The 16,749-nt window shown below is 38.2% G+C and overlaps 1 protein-coding gene across 1 annotated transcript in view; it reads left to right on the top strand.

Annotated features, from left to right (window-relative positions):
- vret (vreteno) overlaps positions 1-16,749 on the top strand; it is a 392,221-nt gene that overhangs the window by 209,507 nt on the left and 165,965 nt on the right. The window contains exon 8 of the mRNA XM_068225072.1: positions 4,890-4,919. Coding sequence (XP_068081173.1) covers positions 4,890-4,919 — 30 coding nt within the window. The remainder of the gene's footprint in view (positions 1-4,889; positions 4,920-16,749) is intronic.

The raw sequence follows: 16,749 nt of genomic DNA, 5'->3' as shown, positions 1-16,749 counted from the left end.
CTCATCCATGTTTCACTTCCATAGAATGCCACGCTCTACACGAAAGTCTTCAAAAACATCTTTCTAATTCCGATATCAGTGTTTGAAGTGAGCAAATTTCTTTTCTTAAGAAAGCTCTTCCTTGCTTGTGCTAGTCTGCATTTTATGTCCTCCTTACTTCTTCCATCGTTAGTTATTTTACTACCCAAGTAACAATATTCATCTACTTCCTTTAAGATTTCATTTCCTAGTCTAATATTTCCTGCATCACCTGCCTTCATTCGACTGCAGTCCATTACTTTTGTTTTTGACTTATTTATTTTCATCTTGTACTCCTTATTTAAGACTTCATCCATACCATTCAGCAACTTCTCGAGATCTTCTGCAGTCTCAGATAAAATGACAATATCGTTGGCAAATCTGAAGGTTTTGATTTCCTCTCCTTGGACTGTGATTCTCTTTCCAAATTTCTCTTTGATTTCCTTTACTGCCTGTTCTATGTAAACATTGAAAAGGAGAGGGGACAAACTGCAGCCTTGCCTCACTCCTTTCTGGATTGCTCCTGCTTCTTCAAAGCCCTCGATTCTTATCACTGCAGACTGTTTTTTATACAGATTGTAGATAATTCTTCGTTCTCGGTATCTGATCCCTATCATCTTGAGAATCATAAATAGCTTGGTCCAATCAACATTATCGAATGCCTTTTCTAGATCTACGAATGCCATGTACGTGGGCTTGTCCGTCTTGATTCGATCCTCTAAGATCATACGTAAAGTCAGGATTGCTTCACGTGTTCCTACATTTCTTCTGAAGCCAAATTGATCTTCTCCCAACTCCAACTTGTTTTTCCATTCTTCCGTAAATAATACGTGTTAAAATTTTGCAGGCATGAGATACTAAACTAATGGTGCGGTAGTTTTCACACCTGTCAGCACCGGCTTTCTTGGGAATAGGTATAACAACATTCTTCCGAAAATGGGATGGGGCTTCTCCTGTCTCATAGATCCTGGACACTAAATGAAATAACCTTGCCATGCTGGTTTCTCCTAAGGCAGTCAGTAATTCAGAGGGAATGTCATCAATTCCAGGTGCCTTGTTCCTATTGAGGTCACTCACAGCTCTGTCAAACTCTGACCTCAAAATTGGGTCTCCCATTTCATCAGCATCAACAGCCTCTTCATGTTCCAGAACCAAATTATCTATATCTTTACCTTCATACAACTGTTCGACATGCTCCTGCCATCTTTCTGCTTTGTCTCCTTTCCTAGGACCATACAGCCTTCGACATCCTTGCACTTCTCCTTCAGCCGTTCTTCCTTAGCTACCTTGCACTTTCTATCCACTTGATTCTTTAATCGCCTGTATTCTTTTCTGCCCTCTTCATTTCTAGCATTCTTGTATTTTCGTAGTTCATCAATCAGGTCTAGTATCTCCTGAGTTATCCACTGATTCTTAGTTGATCTTTTCTTCCTTCCTAACATTTCTTCAGCAGCCCTAGTGACTTCATTTTTCATGACTCTCCACTCTTCCTCTATAGTGTTTCCTTCAGCCTTTTCATTTAGTCCTTGTGCAACATGTTCCTTGAAACAATCCCTCACACTGTTTTCCTTCAACTTTTCTAGATCCCATCTTTTTGCATTCTTTCCTTTCTTCAATTTCTTCAACTTCAGATGGCATTTCATGACCAACAAGTTGTGGTCAGAGTCCACGTCTGCTCCTGGGAAAGTTTTGCAGTCTAACACCTGGTTTCTGAATCTCTGCCTAATCATAATGAAGTTTGTTTGATACCTTTCAGTGTCTCCAGGTCTCGTCCACGTATACAGCCGTCGTTTGTGGTGTTTGAACCAAGTATTGGCAAGGACTAAATTACGATAAGTGCAGAATTCAACCAGCAGACTTTCTCTTTCGTTCCTTTTTCCCAATCCAAATTCTCCTACTGTACTACCTTCTCTTCCTTGGCCTACCACTGCATTCCAGTCTCCCATCAGAATTAGATTCTCGTCACCTTTTACATATTGTATTAAATCTTCTATCTCGTCATATATTCTTTCGATTTCTTCATCATCCGCTGAACCAGGAGGCATATTGACCTGCACTATTGTGGTGGGCATCGGTTCGGTGTCTAACTTGACGACAATAATTCTTTCACTATGCTGGTCGTAGTAACTTACCCGCTGCCCTATTTTCTTATTCATTATTAAACCAACTCCTGCATTTCCCCTGTTTGATTTTGTGTTGATAATTCGGTAGTCGCCTGACCAAAAATCTTGTTCTTCCTTCCAACGTACTTCACTTATACCAACTACATCTAACTTTAGCCTATCCATCTCCCTTCTCAGATTCTCTAACCTACCACACCGATTCAAACTTCTAACATTCCACGCTCCGACTCACAGAATGTCAGTATCTATCTTCCTGATGATCGCCCCCTCTCGTGTAGTCCCCACCTGGAGATCCGAATGGGGGACTAGTTTACCTCCGGAATATTTTACCCGGGAGGAAGCCATCATCAGTACATCATTCATACAGAGAGAGCTTCATGTCCTTGGGAGTTAGTTACGGCTGTAGTTTCCCGTTGCTTTCAGCCGTGTAGCAGTATCAACATAGCTAAGCCATGTTGAGTATTATTACAAGGCCGTATCAGTTAATCATCTAGACTGCCGCCCTTGCAACTACCGAAGGGCTGCTACCCCCCTTTCGATGAACCATTCGTTAGTCTGGTTTCTCAACAGATACCCATCCGATATGGTTGCACCTGCGGCTCGGCTATCTGCATCATTGGGACACGCAAGCCTCCCCACAGCGGCAAGGTCACGTGGTTCGCAGAGGTGGTCTCAAATATTGAGCAATAAAAATGAGCAATAATAATAATAATAATAATAATAATAATAATAATAATGTTTGTCCAACCCTTGTCCCATTTCTCTACGGGGTCGGGTATGAGGTGAGATGAAACTGTCCTGGCGGGTTTTTATGACCGGATGCTGTTCCTGACGTCGACCTCATCAGAGTAGTTAGTGAGATGAAATGAACGATATGATAGTAGGGAGAGGGTGAAACCCGGTGCCAGCACATAGCCTACTCTTGTCGAATAGCACCAAGGAGTGTGCTCAAGGCTTAACATCTCCATCCAACATACGAATCACCATCAACAGTGTCGTATGAGCACTGCGGAATGCTTTGGAATTTAATCCAGGCTTTTGGCACACAATCTAGTGATTAGAAATTTTATACGACCACCTCTCCTACCCTGCCGGCCAACATTCTGATAGTGAAAATTTTTTCGACCAGCGGGACTCGAACAGGCTAACCTCGGTGTCAGACCCTTTTTAGACTCCAGCGCCTTAACAATCACGGCCACCAGGCGGGCTTAGTATTAATAATAATAATAATAATGATGATGATAATAGTAAATGTCTGCACTCACCTCATCTGCGAGTTTCACTGCGATAAACCCCTTGCCTGCGAGCCAGCGAGCTAAAACTTGTAGGCGTTTTACTGCCGGGTACCAACTAGGTGAATCCCCTTCCTCAGGGGCCACACACAGAACAGGCCAGTTCATTAAACTGTCTTCCTTCATAGCATATATATTTATGTCACTGTATTAGCAACACTGTGACCACTTTGTTTGCTTAGCAACTGGTATGTATTAGCACTTTCTAATTTATTGATCGAAGCAATGGTATTTCCCTAGTACACTAGTTACATGAGTGAAGTCTAGACTATATATGAGTTGGTTTGATTGATAGGGGATCCATTTAGCCTCCAGGCTGAGTACCTAATCCTTTTCCACCTAACCGAAAGATTGTGCAGGTTTGCTGTTACTCTTAACATTCTCTAGTGTTGAATGATGGGAATATTTACTGAATAAATATCTTACCAGTTTGATTGTACTGGTACATGAATGTCAGAAATAATTTTTAAATATTTGTCTCTTTTTTCAGTTCTTGAATATGTACCAAAAATGCATTTTTTTTAAAGAAGAAATTTTTACAACAAAAAAAAAAAAAATTATGTATGTAAAGGTTAACATACTTCATATGGAGTGCTGTAACAAATAATATGGTGACTGATCGTCACTTTACGAGCCAGTGCTAAAATGACCTCGCCAGAGACAGCATTGAAGACTGGTCTGCTGTGTTCCGTTTTGGTGTGTAAATTTGCCATTGCTGTCAGCACCTCCATCACAGCTATCAAATAGTTAGTAAACTGTTATGTACCAGTGTGTCACTTACCAGTAGTTATCAGAATATGGATGACTCAGAGGAATGACTCTTCCTGACCTGTATTTAGACAGAGGCTCTTCCACTTGTCGATGTAATTCCCCTAGATTATGCATCACAGAGTGCATTGGGTTAGTTAATACATACAAGTGCCTGTACGAGAACTGGCGATTGTGCTACTATTTAAAAACTCTTAAGCCATGGAAGAGCAGGTTTTACTATTCGTCCTCTTTTTGTTGTGTACTGTTTAGCAGTAACGTAAGTATCAATGGAGATACTTGAGAATTAATTTTTAGACGATCCTTTAAACTGATATTTCACCCAACATGAATATAATTATTTATGGCTTAGATTGTCGTACCTGACTTTAAATATCGATTTTCATTAAATTCTCTTAAGCTGTTTTCTCATACAGATCCGTACAGACTGACCTCACAAAAATTGCAGTTCCTTGTTATTCTGGACATGACCTACACACAACAGCCCCTTTAAAAAAATTTGACCAAAGTACACACAGTGCTTATTTATATTTATATACTCCATATTATTTGAATATTTTTAAACGTGAGTACATTTGTGTCAAAAGGCAATTGATGTTCATTAGGCTATTGAAAATTAATTAAAGTGTTCATAATTTTTTTAAGGGTTATGTAATGGAATTTAATTTGGTTCTTCACATCTTTTTAGCTGACTGAACGCACGGTGCGTCTCTGCCAGGTAAATGAAATTGTATTGCTTTGTTGAATGCAGGTGGTTGCATGAGAACCCTTTTTGTGGACCCTCTTTAACATCTTCTGTATATATGTTATGGTAAAAGTAATTAATCAATGAATTATATGTAAAAGTCAGTAGTTGTTTGAAATATCCTCTGTATGTATTGATGATTGTTCATATGTATCACGCATACCTGCCAACCCTTCCGATTTACCCGGAAACTTTTGTTTAACTCTTCTTCTGATTTTCCAATTAATTTTTAATTCTTCCTGTTTTTGACCAATATAACCTCCAGTACGGTCAGTACTCTTCCCCTAGGATAAAAGATAAATTCTTATGTGCTTGTGTAATTTACCCAGCCTCTTTTTCAAGCGTATTTATTTGATGCTGTAATTTGCGAGTGTGTTGCCCGTCGCTCTCGTGTATCATGTTTCCTGCTCGCTACAGCAGCATGTGTGCTTTACGGCTGGGGATTTGAGATGGCAATCATCCTACATGCAAGAAAGTCTAGTGCACGCTAAGGACTCAGTTAATCGGGACGAAAGAATGACTTTCTTATTGTGTGGTTCGCGCACTATTAACATTGTTTCTGTGCGTAATTTCGTTGGAGTTGTAGGCCACATGTTTTTCTAGAGGTTCTGTGCTTCTCTCCATGTTAGTCGTATGTTAACACATTTCAGACGGGAGATGAGTTAACTTGTCTTTGCGAGACTCGTATGTTCGGTGACATCTGTCGAAACTTTTGAAACTAGGTGGCGGTCAAGGTTACTAGAATCTCGCTGTTGAAACTTTTGTGTTATTCCGTGATAGCTTTGCATTACGTTCTTCTTCTGTTTTATGATTCATTTGCTAAGTTTTCCAACCTCATGTTTACATCGTTCAAGGAGCCAAGGTGCGTAATATGGCGCTTCCCCGATTGAACACGAGCTTAGATGCAGACGAGATTTTGAACGAATTACATGCGGATCAGTAACCGGATTGCCTCAGTGATGATGATCGCGAGTTCGATGTTGAAAGCTATTCTAACAAAAGTGTTTTGGTTGATAATGATGTCAGCTCTCCAAAATAACGTGACGTAGAGGTGGTCGAGGACAGTGCTGAATGTGATATGAGTGTAAATGGAAGTATAGGTCTGTTTATTCTGATGAATAGGTAGAAAATAATAGTTTGCTGACTTTAGAGGATTTTCCAGGAGTTCCTGGCATAACCGTAAGACTTGATGAACCTCAAAATACTGAGTAGTAGCGCTTATTTTTTGTGATGATTTCTAACTGTTGCCGAGCATACAAAATTGTATCACCAGCAAACTTCTTCATCATACAAAAGTTCCCCTAAGAGCTTGAAATGGACTGATGTAACGATATGAAACGATAATTTTTCTTGCTTTGTTTATATTGATGGGACAGGTAAAAAAGTCATATTGGAAAGACTACTGGTCAACTGATTCCATTATTGAAACCACCATATACAATGAGTGGAAATAGATTTGAGCAGACACCACACCAGGAAACGTTATTAGGACTATTATTACCAAAGATCTCCTGTAAATCTCGCCATAATCAGTACAAGGTTAGTGAAGCTCGACTTATTTGTTTATGTGCATGCGCTGTAGCAATACGTTACACAGAAAATGGCCGGGTACAGGGCTTGAGCTGTGTGATGATCACTTAGTCCTCAATGTGTTAATAATGTATGAGACATACCGATCTGTTTTGTATGTAGTAGTTTTGTGTATTTTGATGCAATTTTATTCATTCTTTCTTCATAATTTAAATGAGTTGAATGTACCTCAGGGAGTTGTGTCGGTGACAGTTTCTGGTATGTTCTCTTCACGTTAACGTAAACAAATGTTCGGAGATACCTATAAATTTCTGTTCGTTTCACCGCCAGATAAAGGAAACTACTATACATTTTGTTGCATGTGTCGGTGTGACATAAATATTATTCTATATAGGTGTCAAAAATGAGAATGATTTGGTAAATTTTCATGTAACCATTATTGTTTTTTTACTGTAAGGTTTTAAATTTAATGGTCAGTTCGCCTAGTAACTGTAAGCTTTTTTTCATCGGGACTGTGGCTCACTTATACGCGATAAAATCCAAAAATTAAAAAATCTTATTTTTGTTTTCTAAAGTTGGCAGGTATGGCTGCAAGTGTTCAGAGATACCTATAAAATTAAATTTCCATTCATTTTACAGTCTAATGAAGGAAACTATTGTGCATTTTGTTCCATGTGTTGGAGTGATATAAATATACAGTGGAACGTGGATATCTCGAATCATCTCAGGAAATGCATTTTATTTCAAGTTATCGAAATGTTGAGATATAGAGAATACAGTTTTTGAGCATGTATAGCACATAATTGAATCATACGTATCTACGGGCTTTCACTGAATGCATTATTTTTAACAGTACTTAAAAAATATACGAAGAAACTTTATTTTACAGCATCACTTTATTTATAACCCTTCTTGTAGTAACTTTTTAGAAGACAGGATACAGTACATAGAGTAGTGAAACAAGAAACATAGCTCCGTTAACACCTTGGGAAAGAATCATTTAGTCTCTTTTGTTTGTTACTGTTAACCTTTCCTCCTTTTTACGTTGAAACTTCTCGTCAATACCACGTAACTTTCGTAAACGGAGCTTGTCATGTGCGACTTCTGGGCTTGTTTTCATACATGACTGGTAATTAATTGACACCTGAGAAACTGAGATTTTTCTGATCACTAGAAGTTTGAGTTTTTTGGTTTCCATCATATTAGTTCCCAGCTTCACTGTAACCCTTTCTTGTTAACTGTTCCTCACAAACCACAAATGCCATATTGCACTGTTAATGTTGCACAAAATTCGAGTTAGAGTTTTTTTTAAAGGGAGGAATCGAGAAATTTGTGCAACCGGATTTCAAGTAATGGAAAAAGAAATATACGTGAAGAATAGGACAAACGGCCGGAAAATTTAAGTTACTTCGAGATACTCGAGTAATGGAGGTTAGAGATATCAAGGTTTGACTGTGTTATTATTCATATGTGTCATAAGTAAGAGTGATTAGCTACATTCTCTTGTAGGTTTTCATTTTTCACATTGTAACTAGATATGTATGCCTTTTATCCTGTCCTTTTTTCCACTTAGACCATGGCACAATATATGTGATGAAATCCAAGAATTAAATCTTCCTATTTTTCATTTCTAAAAGTTGGCAGTTATAATCACATTTTATGTAATTGCCATTTTATTATCGTAATAGTAATAAATTAGAATCTTTCACAGAGATGTATCAAATTAAACTTGAACATGTGCAACTATTCAACAGTGTACACTTGGTAGTTGGAATGCGCTTTATTTCAACTTACAAAATTCATCAAGGTTATTTATACATAATTTTTTTGTCTTCAAGATTTAAATTATATAGCAACTTTTTGAGTACACTATGGTACACGTGCCAATTTCAACATGCATTACATCCTGTTGCACGAGATGGAGACTTTGTGCTGGCAATAAAAGAATATAATTGTAATTGGTCACAATGGAATGAAAACATTATTCGAAAGGAAACTCCTCGACTTTGTATGTTTAATTTTGCCGTGCTAATTTCCTGTTTCCCCCACTCGCTTGTGCCCTCTTTGGGGACAAGTCGTAATAAGGTGTCTTTAACATTTAGTCATCTTGGAGGCCAGACATAGTCCAGGATCTCTCCCACTCGCATAGGGAGTTTCACCGTTCCTTGCTTAAGCACTAGCTACTATTTAGTCTTGTGTTTGAAATTATTGTAACATAATGTTAATAACTATCGTGCAGCCATTTTCATGTTGAAATCTATCAACCAAATCTTTTACTGTAATTTAAATGCAGTAGAAGGCCATTATAGCGAGAAATCATAATGGCAGAACATTATAGTGAGACATCATAATGCCAAAAAATTTACTTGCTATAGTGGATTGTCATTGGCCTATATCAGATTTGTCGTAAAAATCAGGGGGAAAACCCACACACATTAAAATCGGTATGAAACTGCAATCAGCTTGTTCAAAACTTCAGTTTTCAGAGATTTCCATACTGCGGCTTACTTGTTATCTTCTAATTTCGAGAAACATGAACCCATATGTTCAATTTCTTTCAGAAAAATTGAACTAGAATCACTCCAGTGGGTTCTCTGATAAATGTTTCGGTTTGCTTACTCAAATTGCATAATCTAACTTAACCTTGTATGCATAATGAAAACATATTTCAACCATCAGGAAAGTAATGATAACCTTTGGCTATAAATTGACATGCGAATAAGCTGTCCAAAATTAAACCACACACAAGAAGATGCAGTGAAATCTCGTTAGGGATTTTCTCATGAAGAATATTTCTCCCTTAACACACCGTAAATTCAAAGTACCAATTCACATTGTATAAATTCTATATGAAAATACCTCACATACAGCATTACAAATTTTCACCTTTACCAATTTGTACGATCTCATCTTTCCATGGCCTTCAAATGGTCTTTGTCATCCCTTGTGATAGAAACGTGATTTCTAACACAGGTTAGAGTCTTCGCTAATGGAGGCTGGTCGAAGGATGTTGCGCGAAGATGATAAATGGCCTTGGAAATCCTGAACTTTACAGGATAATTTACACCTCCGGGAAGCGAGCCGTTAGCCTCATGAAAGTTGAGTTTTGCTGTCCAGTTTTCACTGCTATTGCTGAAAAACTTGGGAAGCCTATTTGTGCTTGTATGTTGCATTCCATTCAGAAGTTAGAAATTTATTGTGTTGAATTATACAGTGTGAAGTTTATTAGCATAGTCATATTATTGTGTAGACAAGTTACGGATACTGAAAATGTCATATCGTTTACTGATGAAGACAAAATTAAAATCCTGGAGATTGACAGGCATCTGCACCTTTCAGTGGTGGCGCGTATGGGCACGTATGTTGAAACTCGCACCTTTGAGTTTCGACTAGAGTTGATCGAAGTGTTGTCTCATTTGAGATGGCGGTCGAAGTAATCGTCTCGCACGTTGCCAAGTTTCACCCTCAAATAATTCACGATCGAAGAGTGTGATCAGAAAAGAATGTTTAATAACCCACTGGTCTGAAATATAAGCATACCTGCCAAGCATTCCGCTTTTACCGTAAAATGTACGGATTTTGAGTGTGTTGTACGGTTCTACGGATGAACAACGTTATTCTACGGAGTTTGAATATGCGCGCTTGGTTTCTCTTTCTGCGGTCAAATCGAATTTGTTGGACTTTCCATAGTAGCCGGTAATACGAGATTGACGAGATGCGATGTTTGAAATTCGACCAGTAAATGTATCGATAATCATATCGATTATCACCGTGCTTTTGTCACCTGTTCAACCTCAACTGCTACTTCATACACTGAGATGTTTCCAAACAAGTAGCAGGCTGTGAATTTATACATGTAACAACTTTAGTAACTGCATCGTGCTTCATAACAGCTGAAAGGCTTTATTTGTGTGTGGGTGTAACATTGGCGGTAGTTCTGAAACTCGTGGAATTGTGTGACTAATTTCTAAGCGATTGAGTATTTTTGGGTGTTCTTAATGCGTTCAACTAAGAAACAATATTATCAGTCTTTTAGGGAGGCACATTCTGCTTAATTTCTTGTTTCATACGATCACGGAAAGTGTTCCCGGTGTAAAGTGGAAACAGATGAGCATTCGTCAAGATGTAACTTTTTGTAAGTGTTTAATTTCAGGGGTGATCATAACATATATTTGACTTGTATTAGTATTGTTTATCATCTCCCCCCCTTGCCGTCTTTTTCCATTATGTCTCAAGAGTTTGCTACGCATGCGCGTGTTGTTAAAAAAATTCCACTTTAGGATCTTCCGGATTTCTCTTTTCGAATGTTGGCAGGTATGTATAAGGATGAAACCGTTGGTCATGGTGGAATAAATCTAATATGGAAAGATTTTGCAGAAGAACTATAAATGCGTAACGTGTAAAGAAAGGATAATTTATTTGATTCTGTTTGTAAAGTTCCTAAGTAGGGACTCACTATTTATTTATTTATTTATTTATTTATTTATTTATTTATTTATTTATTTATTTATTTATTTATTTATTTATTTATTTATTTATTTTTCTTCCCAAAATTTTAGATACAATTCACAGATGGTCAATGGAGAAAGGGCATAGCCCCACATGTACAAAGGTGCCTCCATTCCCAAAGGAAATTGTGTTGTTGGATATTTTCACAATTTTTGATGCCCCGATCATGTTACAGAGAGAGTTCCATGATAGAATAGAAACATGTTCAATGTGGATAGAGCTGGTGTTCTGGTCTCGTGATTTGTGCAGCTCGTGAAAAATGGGCACTTTATTAAAAGTATTAAATATAGCCCTTATGAGGCCATATTGGGCTACTGCTTTTCCTAATAGCTCCCTAACAAATCTTGAGTGAAGATGACCTTGAAAGACTAATTCAGTTAATATAACACGGGTATGTTTGAAGAAATGAATGACATGGTTTCATATGAAAATGTTACAAATGGAGATCTTCAGACGTCCTTTCCATTGGAGTGATGTCTGTACCATCCTGCGATGTGGATAATAATTCTGAAACCATGAATATTTCTGCAAACAGGAAGAGAAGGGACCTGCTTGAGAAGAAACTAGTGCCAAAGCACAGTTAGAGGGACAAATGAATAATGTCAAACCGTACGTTTCTGCACGCAAAACGGGAAATAAGGTGATGGTGCAACTGGCAGACTTAGAGAGAACAAGGCGTAAAATGTACTGGCAATAGTTCTGGCTATTCAAATCATGAATTTTTACCAGCTGGAGTAAAGCTAGGATGACTTGCCCAGTTGTACATAAGAAACCAGTTTTCAGTCTCTAAGGAACAAGTTATTAGAAGATGCAAATGGAACACACCCTCTCTTTTAGAGTGTGTGCAAGGAAATAGTCTATTCCGAGTGGTCTAAGGTACCAGATATATCAGTGCAAAGGTACATGCACTTCTATGGATTAGAAGTGTGGAAGAAATGAGAAATTGTGTAAATAAAAAATCTGTGACAGCTTACGTTTAAATTGGGCGTTTTCATTACATACAGATTATTACCTCTTTTTTCACATATCGCGTGTCTTCGTATTGCATCAGCCTGGAAAGAATTAATTGCTGTTACAGGAGATAGCTTAATTCGTTTCTTTCCCAGAGTGCTGAAAAAACAAGTCCCTACTATCAGCATCATTTCCGCTACTGCTATGTTCCCCAGTCACTTTTTCCTTGTGTTCTTGGAGGCGAACACTTGTCTGAATAAAAGTACGCTTTGAAAGCCCTAATGTTTGACATATGCGTTCCACAATTTGATCGGGAGAACAGAGCTTTTTGTTTGAGCTTCACGTGAAGGGCATAAGGTTATTAGGTTACCTCCGTGCCACTATCACTTCAACCTCATGGAATTAGTGCGATATGGAGTGAAGTGAAACATTACGTACACACTAATAACAATTCCTTCACAATTACTGAAGTGGAAGGACTGTTCCAGGAGAGTATTGCTCGAATGGATGCGGCTTCGTGGAGGAAGATATTTAGACTTGTCGAAATATTAACTCGGCAATGACAATAGGCTTACATGGCATCATCAGTGACTGTCAGGAGTTGATGATCTGCCTAGACAACGACAATGACAACGAAGGCGACTGTATTGATGGCAATGATCTGGAGGTATCGAGCCTCTACCTGTATGAATCAGGTATGAAAATAAGGTTTCTGAATTTTTGTAAATTTATAAATTTTACTTGAAACCATTTGTGTTAGCACCGGTGTGTATTATTCTAACATTTATTGGTATATTTAAAGTGAGATTCTTGTCGGCCGATTTCTTCCGTATTTTCTAACATCGCTGTAATAAGAACTCCGTAGTATATGTATCTCGTATCATTTTGTGTGATGAAGTATTTTATTGTAAATTTAATCAGTGTGTTGAAAGTTCAATTTTTGTCGGCCGATTTCATTTTTATTGTGTATTATCGCGATGACATTAAAAGCATTTCTCTCATGTTTTTAAAAACTCGCGTGTCGTGCAATCAGCTGTTGTTGCGGCGCCAACATCACTTTGTGCGCCATTGCAGTGTGACCAACATTGTGCGCAGCTGTCATGTGCAACCTTACACCGGCCCACCTATAGGGTTGGGCAGCACCAAGCCTGATCAACTAGGGCTAAGATTGGTGTTCTCCGTTACAAGGCTTGGTGAAGCTTTTGAGTAGATGACACACAACTTCATCAAAATGCTACTACCTTGTAGGTGTACCAGGGGCTGCCAACAGCTGACAGAAAATCTTCTGCAGTGTTCTGCCTAGCAAGCCAGCTGATCAGAGTTGATTTTGTTTGTTCTAAAATCAAAACAAGCCTCCCAGCGCACTTAGGAAACTGGAGCTGTAAATTATAACATCTACAAAGTGCTTTGTATTAATTAATCTTTTTTGTTGAAATGTACAATGCTAAATACCAAAATTAAAGTAAAAAGATTAATTTTCTTGTTAATGTATCACGACAAGTGATGTTTTAAATATATTGTTGTGATCTCAGATAGTGTAGCTCGGTCATTTCATGCTTTACTGCGGTTCGTTTAGTTCTTTTCGTTCAACTTCCCTTACTTCCCGACAAAATTGTCATTTTTGGATTTGATTTGACTTAAATTTAGTGCAGTGTAGAATATGGTACTTAGTAAGAAATGTTATCGCTCATTTAAAAACCATATCTTGTATTGTATTGATTATATTAGTGTACAAATCTCTTTCACAAATGCCTGCAATTTAGATGTGTAATTCACACTCACAAGGGAACTATCAATACAGTCGTATTGAAACAGACAATGAAATTTTGCTGTGATGAGGGGACCATAAGGATGCAATGTACTAAAATTTAACTGACATATCGAGCTGTAAGATCCTGAAATTGACGCGGAACTGTCTAATAGGATTGTACATGTTAGCATATAGCTGGACTTGGACAGCCCTGGTGACCAGCTGAGTCGAGCGAGTTACCTGCCAGGCAATTAATCCATATTCCGTTCAGGAAACGGCTACGAATCCGGCTAATTTTTTAGAGTAAGCTTTTTGCGTGAAAAAAGGTTTGTCTTCTTCCCATGAAATAAGTCCGGAAGAAGGAGAGATGAGTTGACATGTGATCAAACTACAGTAGAAGCTCGATAATTCGAAACAGGTTCATTCAAAATCCCGCCTAATTCGAAGAAGCTCTCGTTTCCGGAAACATGAGATACGGTTTTGCATGTTGTTTAAATTGTTTTATTTATGATTCGTAATTTAAAGTACAATATCGGCTCCATTACCAAAATTTAGGCTGTTTATTTGAAACTGCCTTTACATTTTAAAACTATAGTATGTTACAGAGTAATTTAAATTCTAAATTTATCCGCATCTTCCGGAATGTGCATGTGTAGCTTTCTGCACTTTCACACACTTCGGTGTGTCTGCAATGTGCTTCATAATTGCTAAGTTCGAGCGAATTCGGAATTCTTTTGTATTCAACATTTTAAGGAACGCCGTAATATCACGCAGCAGGCAGTGGGCAGAGAAACAGAATCCGCGAGCACTGGCGATGCCGACAGTTGACGAAAACGCATGGCTCATATAATCAGTTCGTAGGCACCGAACAATATTGTCATTGCCGATGAAACTGCATTGCTTTCTTTTAAATTCCGAGCCCAAACAGTCTCGTGGTATTAAAGGAGTCTAGCCGGGAAATCGAATAAGGGTGAGTCATTGTACTTTGTTGCAATGCACACGGAAGCGAGAGAATTCCTCCCCTAGTCATAGGGAAGTTCGATAAGCCACAATGTTTTAGGGGTGTCAGGCACTTTCCATGCATGTACAAGGCATCTAAAAAATGTGAAAAATAAAGTAATCCAAAAAATAATGCATTTGCACAGGGGAACTAGCCCAATTTATCCTCGTCCTTGAATCGTGGGCATTTTTTTTTTCCTTGTGGTGCGTGAGGTTATGTTTGTCAGTGATTTATCCACATGCATTATTTGAACACTGTAAATGCACCTTTTTGGATACATTTTGGAAATAGTTTTTTCTATGGCATTTGAAAGGTTTGAACTGTGAATCAAGGTGATTGCTCGCATTAATGGTTCTTAGAATACTTTGTGACACGCCAAGTGTTTACATTTCTGAAGTATGAGAGAAGTGCCATATTGGGAAATCATGCAAGGATAGAGTGACTGTATTGTGTTGTGTTGTTGTCCACGTCATAGGAAAGTTTGATTAGCCACGATGTTTTAAGGGCACAATGTTTCTGTGCAAGTACAGGGCATCTAAAATACATACAGTACAGCACAGTAATCGAATGAATAAAGCACTTGCACATGGGAGCTAGCATAGGTTTCTCCTAGTCTTTGAATCGTGCTTTTTCTTTCTTTCTTTCTTTCTTTCTTTCTTTCTTTCTTTCTTTTGTTGCCAGAGGTTATGTTTGTCAGTGAATTATTCAAGTGCATTATTTGAATACTCTAAATTCACCTTCTTGGATGCATTTTGGAAAAAGTTTTTTCCCCATTGGCATTTAAAAGGTTTAAACTGTGAATCAAGGTTAACTGCATGCAGTAACGGGCCTTAGAATATTTTGTAATGCGGCAAGGGTTGGTACTTCTGAATTACAAATTGGCGGTTAATTCGAAGTCCGATTTTTGAGTCCCAACGACTTTGAATTAACGAGGTTTTACTGTAATTGAAAATCATCCCATTCGTGCCTGCATTGTCTTGGAGTCGTATCTGGAGATAAATAGTGATAGCAAAAGTGTCGGTTGAAGCAATAACACCTCATCTGCATCATCTGAAAGAGAAAGACAGCACACCATAACCAGATACGAGAGGTGTTACAGATAGGAGTTTGAGCCCGGAGTGTGATTCCCGTCAATCCAGTGAAACAGCTCAGCATTCACCTGTCACTTCTACTAGTTCAAGCTATGCTTCCAGCCCAAGGAAGATGAAACACTGCATATCTTGCATACAAGAGAAAATATATACATATATATGTAATATTATGCGTGAATGGTCCCTTTCGGAACACACAAAGCTTTATTTATGATTTCGTTTGCGGAGGATCCAGGATGCTTTCGTCTGTTGACTAAAGATCCTCTTCCTTTCTTCCATCCACTTGGTACCTGCTCTTTTTGGTACTTCATTCTCTGGAGTAACTTCCCACTTGTCAATTTTCTTTCTATATATTTCAATTCAAAATTTCTTCAGGTTGAATTTGTGCGTTCATGTCCACTTTTGTTTTGTTAAATAAGGGGTTAAGAAGTGGCTTTCATTAACCACGGTTTGCAAAAATGTTCTTATGTTGTCAATATGACAACTGTATATTTGGAAGAACCAGTTAGAAGCTACGTTGGTAAGTCCTATTAAACACAGAAAATTGATGCATGATAAAAATTTTCTCGCTTTGCGGAAACGTGGAGGATGAAGTAGAATGTTAGCGATGAAGACCTGCAACTGTGGGCCTTGAACATTTCGGGGGGCTTTCATTTGGACAAAGTGTTTTCGGCACATCTACTGGTTGAGTTGCTTCTGCAAAAAATACCGCATCAAAGTAAAGAAATCGCAAAATTTGTAGCCTGTGCCTATCTGCAAGAAGAGGAAGAAAGATAGTCCCAAAGAAATTTGTAGAAGCACCTACAGAGAATACAGATCAGACTGGTTTCGTCCACAAACAGAAAGTGAAAAGGACTAGTCGTTTGTTCCTGAGATACATATAGAAGCAGTTGCTCAAAGAGTTACTGCATTCACCCATTCGTACACAATTGTGCCTACTGTTAGTGCAGTACTCTTTTTTTCCACCCCCTG

The sequence above is a fragment of the Anabrus simplex genome, chromosome 1 (assembly GCF_040414725.1).
Source record: "Anabrus simplex isolate iqAnaSimp1 chromosome 1, ASM4041472v1, whole genome shotgun sequence".
In the NCBI taxonomy this organism is placed as follows: domain Eukaryota; kingdom Metazoa; phylum Arthropoda; class Insecta; order Orthoptera; family Tettigoniidae; genus Anabrus; species Anabrus simplex.
The sequence above is the reverse complement of the archived record's forward strand: the minus strand, read 5'-3'. Positions and strand labels throughout refer to the sequence as shown.